This window comes from Plectropomus leopardus, chromosome 4 (assembly GCF_026936395.1).
Source record: "Plectropomus leopardus strain MGB_pleo_1.0 chromosome 4, ASM2693639v1, whole genome shotgun sequence".
NCBI classification, from domain to species: domain Eukaryota; kingdom Metazoa; phylum Chordata; class Actinopteri; order Perciformes; family Serranidae; genus Plectropomus; species Plectropomus leopardus.
Window position 1 is genome coordinate 30,212,748 of NC_142179.1, and position 10,268 is coordinate 30,223,015.

Sequence of the window (10,268 nt, forward strand, 5' to 3'; positions counted from 1 at the left end):
TTATGTAATCAGCCTAAATCAGTATTCTAGTGTAATAATATTGCTTGCTACTGTAGTATTTCACACCAGTCTAAAACCTCATCCCTCAAAGCAACTCATGACTATAAGACGGATATAGTGTTGAGCAAAACGCACCCTGTGAGAATTGGTGGAAAAAAAACATATAAAGTCTCATTAACTTGAAATATTATCAAGTAAAGGTAATGAAAAATGGCACACAAATATGTAACTTTAGAAGAGCACTTAATTACATTATTACTCTGCTGCACCACAAAACCTCTCATCTAAAATCTTTGCAATAGGCTGCATCTGCCCTGAATAATGACACATGACCACTTTGATCCAGTTGTATTTAAAGAATACATTTTATTTACTATTTACATCTACACATATCTAAAGGAAAAACTTTTAAAAAGACTTATGTCCACATTAAAACAAAATCTTTTCAATAGAAGATCATATTAACTTCTCTCCCCTGATGGACATGCATATGCAAGGCAATTAAAACTAATTAAATAAAGAAGCATGCCATTTTGTTTGCTTAAAAAAAAAAAGTATCATCACATAACATCTTTCACTGCCAAAGGGAGAAAGATAACGTGCCGTAAACAGTTTGATTAAAAACTGCAAGCTTCGGAGCTTCCAAACAACAGCCAACACATTTTGACATGAAACCTTAATGGTGTTTTCTAGAAGTTGAATTAAAATAAAGCTACTCTTGTGGAAATATTCAGCAGCATTTGGACTGTTATTCAAATCAGTGTGAATCTCCCCAGCACAGTAAAACCCATCTTTCACAATCCTTCTCTCTCTCTCCCCCTCTCATTGTAGGTGTGGGACTCTTGGCACTGTTTGTGCTGAGTCATGTGGATATCAAACAATGACTGGCTGGACAAAACTGACAACTAATGAAATAACTTTGTGGGAGTGTGACAGCCCGGGGTGGGGGGAGGCTACATGGTGACCCCTCATTTCAGCGTGCTGGGCCTATGGCAGGCCGATCTGCAGGCCGGCTTGGACACTGTGGGTACTGTTGGCAGAGTTTCCACCCCTGGGCGTCCCATATATATTGAGCTCATCATGCCATCACAAACACACTGGCACAGACAGGTACTGGTAAGAGGTTCATGTCCGTCATGCTGTAGTTTTCATGAAGTTTATCATTTTATAAAATCAGTATTTGTTCTCCTTTTGCCACTATGTTTTAGATTGAATTTCTAAAAAACTGCATCCATTGTTGTATTGCTGTCATTCTGTGTTCAGGAGGTTGTTAACTTCAGAGGTTTGTTTGAAGAAAAAGGGTCTGACACTTTTATTTAGGTGTGTGAGAGAATAATTTTAAACAAAATCTATGAAAGTGGGATTTGCAGTAGTTTCACGTGCTTATATTTTAGAAATAAAGATAGAAACATTTGTAAATCATGTAGACATCCACAGATATTTATATATATAAAAAAGGAAATTATCGTTTTCTCTTTTCAGTTTCATCTTTGCCAATCCGTTCACTATGGCCACAGACCACCAGAACCCTGCAACCAAGCAGCAGCAGCCAGGCACCAGTGCATTTAAGGTGAGAGGATCAAATGCAGACGACTTACCCTTTGGCCTAATCACTTGTGCCTGCCCTGTTTGGATTCTTTAATCCCACAAATATCAAATTTTGAACAGATTGGCATTCTTGAAATTTAGACCAGTCGCTCAACATCACTCACATGCTCTCCTTTTCTCCCCTAGCTGGTTATCTATGAGCAGGAAAACTTCCAGGGACGCTGCCATGAGCTGACTGGTCCCTGCAACAACCTCCAGGAAGCAGGCGTGGAGAAAGTGGGCTCCATACTGGTGCTGTGTGGACCGTGAGTGTGGGTCAGAGGCAGACAGAAAACTACAACATGATTTAAAAAACAAAATGTACAGAGAAGCAGTGACAGAGAGAAGGGGGGCAGTCAGAGAACTGTGGATGAGTAGAGGATGGAAAATGATCAGAAAAAAATCAAATGTGTGCTACTTAGCCTTATTTCCTACTTGCCCCTGAGGCAAAAACCAGGGGTGTGGTAGTGGGGGGAAAAGTGGGACTGATTCTGCAGGGCCCCATGGGACAAGACCCTTAAAAAGTCTGAGAACAAAAGTTTAATGCCATTTCTAAATTACAATACAGCCAAGACCCTTTGAAACCTGGAACAGGATCAGTTTTCTTGTTGTGTTCAGACACCTTTTCACATGCATTTAAACATTTTAAAACTGACATACTATGACTATAAAGACAAGAAGCAACTTGGCAGGAGATGTCCAACAGTTTTCAAGAAATTAGAAAAAGATGACAAGAAAATGATCTAAAAATTTGTTTTAAAAAGAAGAGAAAGAAAAGTAATAGTAAAAATTAATAATCCTAATAAAAAAATAACAAAATGTCCTAAACCAATACTACTACTACTACTACTACTACTACTAATTATTATTATTATTATTATTATTATTATTATATAACCTTTTATTTTTATATTTATTTTTTGTTTTTGCCCTTTTTTCTTTTCTTTCTTTCTTTCTTTCTTTCTTTCTTTCTTTCTTTCTTTCTTTCTTTCTTTCTCTTTCTTTCCCCCTATATTTCAGGTGGTTTTCTGGTAACTCGTAACTTGTAACTTCCTGTGTTTTTGATAGATATTAAGCCAATTTACTCAGGTGTCGCAGTGTGACTGAAGACTGAACTCTTAGGGTGCTAAATAGTTGAGTAGTCTGTAGTCTGCACTATGAGTTTTCTCTAAACGAAGCCTGAGTGAACAACTGCTTATGCTGGAGCACGAATGTACACTGTGTTTTGCCAAGATAGGGATATTTGGGTTCCAAAAAAAAAAGATAAGAAAGAAAGGAAAGATAAAGAAAGTAAAATTACTTTGTAAAAAAAAATGAAAGGAGAATGAGAGAGACATGGATCAAGAGAGAAAGGGTGAGGGGCCCACAGAGACTGCTCACATAGGACGCAGAATTTAGTGCTACGCCCCTCCCAATCACAGCCATTCATGTGTTTCTCCTCTCCCCTCTCAGATGGGTGGGATATGAGCAGGCCAGCTGTAAGGGGGAGCAGTATGTGTTTGAGAAGGGGGAGTATCCTCGCTGGGATTCCTGGACCAACAGCAGGCGTAGTGACACCATTATTGCATTCCGCCCGATTAAAGTGGTAAGAAAACACACTTTTTACTGATACACACCTCCATCAGTGGTAACATCAGCTGCTTAACAAATCAACCACTGCTCTGCTCCCCTCACAGGACAGCCAGGAGCACAAGATTGTCCTTTACGAAAACCCCAGCTTTGCAGGGAAGAAGATAGAAATCATAGATGACGATGTCCCCAGCTTTCACGCACACGGCTACCAGGAGAAGGTCTCCTCTGTTCGGGTTCAGAGTGGCACGTGAGTCCATCCGCCTAGCAGATGTTGTGCAAATATCTTGTCTCTTGTTACCGTCCTTTCATGTATAACTGCCTCTCATCTGTCTCCCTCTCTGCGCTCCTCGTGCACCAGTTGGGTGGGCTATCAGTATCCAGGCTACAGAGGCTATCAGTACCTGTTTGAAAAGGGGGAGTATAAGGACAACACTGAATTCGGAGCCCAGATTCCTCAGATCCAGTCGGTTCGACGCATCAGAGACATGCAGTGGCATCAGAGGGGTGCTTTTCACCCCGTCAACTAAGCTTGTGACTCTTTCCTGTCATGAACCCTGACCTCAACAGCATTGCTCCCTCCCAGCATCGACCCCTTTGTCCTTCATTTACACCATTCAGCATTTTGATATCTATTGCAGCTGTTGCAGTAGTGACCTTCTTTGATGCAAACTAATAAATCCTTATTGCTTACATTTGACTTCTGGGTGTGTGATTTACCTTCGTTTCACCCTCCGCTTCAGCCCTCTGCCATATCTCTCATCAACATCTTAAAGGGACATCACGGGTGGAAAAAATTATGTCAGTCGTGTTACATTATTTAAATAGTGTACTAAGGGACTGTTCATTATCTATAAGAGGTGAGGCGTGGTGCAGAACGGATGAGGCACTTTAAATATTTTTTAAGCACCAAGGAGGGAGTTTTTTGTTTATTGATTTGGCTTAAAGGAAGAACATTAAACTTAAAATGTTTTTGGATGTTTTTTTTAATTTTAAATACTTTCAGAACTCCAAAACAGTCACGCATACATGCATTTTTTTTTTAAATCTCTGACAATAATAATCACAATATTTATTGTATCCAGAAACTGTCAAATCCGGTTATTTTTAGTGGAGGGAGGGCCATGCATTTTCCCTCTCAGAGGTTCACAAAACATACCATTTCTTGTTCATCTTCTTAAATCTAATTCTAGTAGGGTTATTTTTATCGTGACGTTTGTGGATATACAACTATGTATTTTGTTATTTTCTGTGGGCTGGTATAACAGCATTTCGTCTTTTTTATGTATGCAGATACATAAGTAAAATGAAAAAGTAAATCTTGAAAATCTTGATAAAAAAAAAAAAACGAAGTCACACCTTCAGCCAACCCACTACTCTGATAAATAAAGTACAGTCCCTTAATAATGTAGTTTCATAAGTGCTGGGAAACTCCGACCAATAGGTGGCAGTGCAGGAGTCAATAACAGCCGTCACTTCCTGTTTCCGGGGGAAGAAGTATTAACGACACATGATGAAACAACATGCCTCTTTTTCTAGTAGTGTAGTTCTTACGTTGTTTAAGTACAATAAGTAATGTTTTAAAATTATTTTTCCACGTGTACTTCATCCACGCGTTCTCAGTTCAGACCCGGGTTCATCGGAAACGTTGGTATGAAAATTTAAACTCATAAAAATGTGACTACTTAGCTCAACTTGGCTAGCTTTGCCTTGGGACACCGTGTTTACTTTTATTTGGGATCATTAGACTTGAATAACGATGTCAGACCGAGTAACTAATTAACTGCCGTGAGATTTAAACCATATTTAGTCATTTCAAACGCTTATGTTATAGGTTGTACGCGTTGTGTGTCTCAACTATACCCCAAAAAGTTTGTGTTGTTGTCTCAAATAGAGGCAACCTCACATTTTTCTGAGCTAGCTAAACCTCACCTTAAAAACTGACATTTAAGGCGAGCTTCGCTTGTTGATAAAAGTACAGTCTTGTTAGACGACGTTTAAAGACGTTTTCTGAGTTATTTTGTTTAACTCTGGAATTCGGCGTGTAGTAATCCACTACTGTAACAGTGGCTTTGTACAAGTTACTTCCTTCCCTCCTCCCTAGTTTCCATTGTGCAGTACATTGGGAAATAATGATAATGGTATTTTTCCAGCTTAACCCTTAAACACCTGGACAGGCATCAGTTTTCTGATGCTGTATTCAGATGCCTTTCACTAGCATTTAAAATTGGTTTGGCTTCTTTTAAAAACACAATGAGCAACTTGACAAGAAATTCCCCACATCCTGCAACACAAATAAAGGAATAGATAAATGAATAAATTTATTTTTTTTAAAGGGGACATTTTCTGAAAATTAACTGGGGTGGATTATTTGATAAGATGACAGAAAAAATGCTGCGAAAACATTGAGAAAACTTTATTTTTAATTTTCTTAATTATCTCTTTCAAATGCTACAAAAAAGAACTATCTTGAGGTCATTTTTCTTAAAAGAAACAAACTTATTTCAGGTGATTATCATGTAACTTTTTACCAATTTCCAACTAATTCTGGGCCGATTTTGGTTAAGATGTTGTTGTTTAGGTTTCAAAGGGTTAACATACTGCATGATCACAATCTCTGTTTAATCACTATGTAGTGTAGAATTGGGACACAGTTTTGCTATTTTTGCCATGAACATGGTATTATGAAGGAGCATAAATGCAAGATTTTCTGTCTGTCATGATTTTTTCTTCATCAGAATAATGACGTACTTGTGTGATGAGGGATTTTTCAAAAGCACAGTTAAAATGATTAAACTACAGAGATTTTTTTTTCTTTTCCCAGGGGCCTCTTTACCAAAACAACAGTGTTAGGGCACATACATTAAAGGTCCAGGCTGGAGGATTTAGGGGGACATATCAGCAGAAATTTAATATGTAATAAAAAGTATATTTATCTTATTTTAAAATCACCTTTTAATGTCATGTTTTTTGTGACCTCAGAATGAGTCATTTATCTTTAGATAGGGAGTGGGTCGTTGTTGATGCAGTCTGCCATGTGGCAGCACCATGTTTCTACAGTAACTCAGAATGAACAAACCAAACACCGACTCTAGAGAGGGCCAGTTGCTTTTTTTGCGCCGGCCACCTTAATTAGCTACTGCTCCATGCAGAGCTGTCGAAAAATCACAGATGTTTGACTTAAAACTGCTTTATTGAGTGTTTGACCCAGTATGTTTGGTGAGGAAGAGACCCCACTGGATAACTCGGCTCCCAGTAGAAATCTCTTCAACAATGAACACTGAAGGAATCCTAACTTGGAGTTTGTGCTTTGTGCAATCTGCAACCCTTACTGCTAGATACTACTAAATCCTGCACTCTGCTTCTTTAAGTGAATATAATTATAAAGAAAAAGTCACACACTAGACCTTGTGGGTCACCTGTATGCATCTGCAACAGAAGTTATGTAGATGAGTTTTTATTAGACAGACTTTTACTTGAAAACAGTTGCTGAAGTAATTTTTATCAGTTGTCATTTTAACCTAACCTTCAACCCTTCCTCCTGCAGTCAGGATGCCTGTCCTGTGCAGTAACTGTGTTGTCAAGCGTGCTGTGCTGAAACGTCCAAAAACAGGCCACTCGCTGTGCAAGGAATGCTTCTTCTGGGCCTTTGAGGAGGAGGTGCATCAGACGATTGTGGCAGCTCAGCTGTTTAAAGCTGGGGAAATAGTAGGAATCGCTGCCTCGGGTGGAAAGGACTCCACGGTGCTCGCTCATGTAATGAAGGTCCTCAATGAGCGATACAGCTATGGCCTCGAACTTATGCTTCTCTCAGTGGATGAGGGGATCTCAGGTTACCGAGATGACTCCTTGGAGACAGTAAAGAGGAATCAGCAACAGTACGAGCTGCCACTGAAGATTGTGTCCTACGAGGAGCTGTACGGCTGGACTATGGATGCTATAGTGAAGCAGGTGGGACTGAAAAATAACTGCACTTTCTGTGGAGTGTTCAGAAGGCAGGCGCTAGACAGAGGAGCCATCATGCTGAAAGTGGACAAAATATGTACAGGTAACTCTAAAACCAAAAACATTACTAAAATGTGAAAAGTTTCAGCCTTTAAATATGACCATTGAATAGTGAATACTCTTTTATTTTATTTTTTTACAATGGCCGGGTGTGTGTTGTTTTTTCACAGGTCATAATGCTGATGATGTGGCGGAGACAGTCTTAATGAACGTCTTGCGAGGGGACATAGCTCGTCTGCGCCGCTGCACTGCCATCTCCACAGCCAGTGAAGGTGAAGGGGTCGTGCCGCGGTGCAAGCCCCTCAAATATGCGTATGAGAAAGAGATTGTTCTGTACGCTTACTTTAAGAAGTTGGACTACTTCTCCACTGAATGTATCTACTCTCCCAATGCTTATCGTGGCCATGCAAGGACCTTTCTAAAGGACCTGGAGAGTGTAAGGCCTAGCTCCATTATGGATATCATCCACTCAGGGGAGAACCTGTCGGTGCGGGACGGGGTGAAGATGCCTGTGCAGGGGACCTGCACCCGCTGTGGCTACATCTCCAGCCAGGCTCTGTGTAAGTCCTGTGTCCTGCTGGAGGGGCTGAACCGAGGTCTGCCGAAGCTGGGCATAGGCAAACACCACCGCCTGCATGACAAAATCCTCTCCCAGCAGCCCCTCACTGAGAGGGAGGAGAGGAAGCTGAAATCAGTAGACTTTTGACAATTATTATCCCGTTTTATTTACCTAGGACTGAAGATATATAGTTACATTTTACAATAAATCACACTCATCTTTTACACAAGTAAAGACCAGTCCAGTAAGTCAACTGCCTCATCTGTTTTGATTTATTAATATTTATTCAAAGTTTTTATGAAATAACATAGATTTAGTAAAACTGAGAAAACCTCTCAGACCAATGAAGCATCTTCACAGCAAAGAAAGTCCACACAGTGCAGCTTCACGGCTGATAATCAGGGATTATAGAGATTCTATGGAGACATGGTTTTCAGTGGTTTAAAAAAAGTTAATCTTCAGGTTATGTCCAATAATTGATGAATGATACATGTACCTAGCTGTTTGTTTTGTATTTTGCTTTCTGTATTACATGACAACAGATGGTGTAATTTTTCCATGTCTGTACAAAACTTTGGTATCAAAGTTCTGTGTTGAGTTATTAAGTCATTTTTATTATAAAATTATTGAACAATTGGAATCAGCATCACTTGGATTTCCAAAAACAACAAGTAAAAGACATTTAAGAAGTGTACACCTGCTCGGTGTGTGAGGTGCAGAGACAAGGACTAGCTACTTTTTTAAGTGAGGTGGTTTTGTTTGTTTCCACAGCTATGTGATTTCTTAGTGATGGCATGTTTCATTTTTGTAATTTATGACACTTATTATTTCTCAGTTCACCAACCTCTGGGGGAGAATATGATGACAGATATGTTCACATTCCAAGGTATTTTATGAACTATAATTTAATAAATGGATTGTCCCATATCTTGATTATCCCTTTTCGTTTGTTGTGTTTGATGAGATTGATAAAATGGTAGTAATAGTGAACACACTCAAATGAAATATTGAGGTGTAGGCTTAGTGCTCTTGTGAAGCCAGCAGTGGCTGCTGTAAATTGGTTTTATTCCAGGTTATGCTGCATGTTACTTAAGAGCGTCTCGGCAACAAACCCATACCACGTATGAACAAATTCATGAAAATGTCTCGGCAGTGTGCTTCTTTGTCTTGTTAATTAATACAATAGCAAGGTTCTTATAATTAACGAAAGCTAAGCAAACAACTAAAATTAGGTGTGTTTTTTTATTGAAACAAAAAAATTGAAACTAGACCTGAGGAAAATATAACACTAACTGTATCCGGTACTATTAACTAAGAAAAAACAAAAATATACATTTTTATGTCATTTTGGTCAGATTTGTCTATACAACCAGCACGAGGAGGTATTGGTGCCTTTGGCTATTGAAAATGGGATGACTCACTGACTGAGTCATCTGCCATCACCAAGTTGTGTTTGTGTTGTTATACCTATTTTTGACTATTCTTGCCCCTCACAAATACCTCCTGTATTATTATATAGGCTCTGTGCCCTCATAATTATATAGTAGCTATTTGTGAAAAAACTACAAACTAATAAAATTGGGGGTATTTATGGAAGAAAAAGACACTTATTTCCAAAAAAACCCTACAAGCCAATACTTGGACTAATAAAAACTGAACTAAAACTAAATGTTTACTTTAATTATTTAACAATAAAATAAACAATCTTTTGATTTTCCTTTCAGAAACAGAAATTAAAACAAAAACAAATTGATTTTTATTTTGAAAATTCAAAAATGAAAAACAACTTTTGTTTTTGGGGTCAGGAATATACAGACAAGAAATAATAATTTTCTGAAACCATAAGTTGTTTTTGAAAAAAAGAACGAAAGAAAGATAAATAATATTACCTCCTATCATGCAAGAAACATGCAGAGATTCCTGTAGATTACCTTTTTCTGTCAAGTCTAAAATGATGTCAGAGAATGTCTCTAATGCCCTTACATGGCTGGTTACAACTGATTATATCACTATGTTCAGTCTTCACTTTTCCCGCTAACAAATTTGGCACTGATGCATTGAACTTCTGGTTTCAGAAAATAATTTTTTGTTGCTTTTTTCATTTTTAGTTTTCTTGGTAGTTTTTTTATTTCTTTGATAGGAGAAAAGAAAAATTAATTGGCATTTCTATTCTGCATATTCCATTTTTGACCCTAATTTTCATCTGAGGATTTTGAAATGTTTTTTAAATGAAGACGTTTTATTTATTTATTTATTTATTTCATTTCTGTTTCTGAAAGGAAAATCCAAAGACCAAAAAGTATTGCAAATTCCCTCTTGAAATAAGACTGAATGTAAAACAATTTTTAAAAAGGAAATTAAAATAAAAACATGCAAAATACAAAAACTATAAAAAAAAAAACTGGTCAGCATTTACATCACTCGCCCACTAATATTTTTTTAGGTAATCCAGTGTTTTTATTTTCAGTATGTAATACCAGCTTTTGGCCGCTAGGCGTCGTTCATCACTGAGCCTCGGTCAGAGCGCGCGCTCCGCTAAAGTACACAT

At 38.2% G+C, this 10,268-nt stretch overlaps 2 protein-coding genes across 2 annotated transcripts; both read left to right on the plus strand.

The window, feature by feature from the left end:
* Positions 1–1,482: 1,482 nt before the first annotated feature.
* Positions 1,483–3,849, plus strand: crybb2 (crystallin, beta B2). The gene is made up of 5 exons (XM_042488243.2): positions 1,483–1,570; positions 1,735–1,853; positions 3,040–3,172; positions 3,264–3,406; positions 3,518–3,849. The coding sequence occupies exons 1-5, from the start codon at positions 1,508–1,510 to the stop codon at positions 3,684–3,686; spliced, it is 627 nt and encodes a 208-aa protein (XP_042344177.1). The 5' UTR covers positions 1,483–1,507; the 3' UTR covers positions 3,687–3,849.
* A 781-nt stretch (positions 3,850–4,630) lies between these two features.
* ctu1 (cytosolic thiouridylase subunit 1 homolog (S. pombe)) lies at positions 4,631–8,647 on the plus strand. Its single transcript, XM_042488294.2, has 3 exons — positions 4,631–4,807; positions 6,704–7,204; positions 7,332–8,647. The coding sequence occupies exons 2-3, from the start codon at positions 6,709–6,711 to the stop codon at positions 7,865–7,867; spliced, it is 1,032 nt and encodes a 343-aa protein (XP_042344228.2). The 5' UTR covers positions 4,631–4,807; positions 6,704–6,708; the 3' UTR covers positions 7,868–8,647.
* Positions 8,648–10,268: the final 1,621 nt, after the last annotated feature.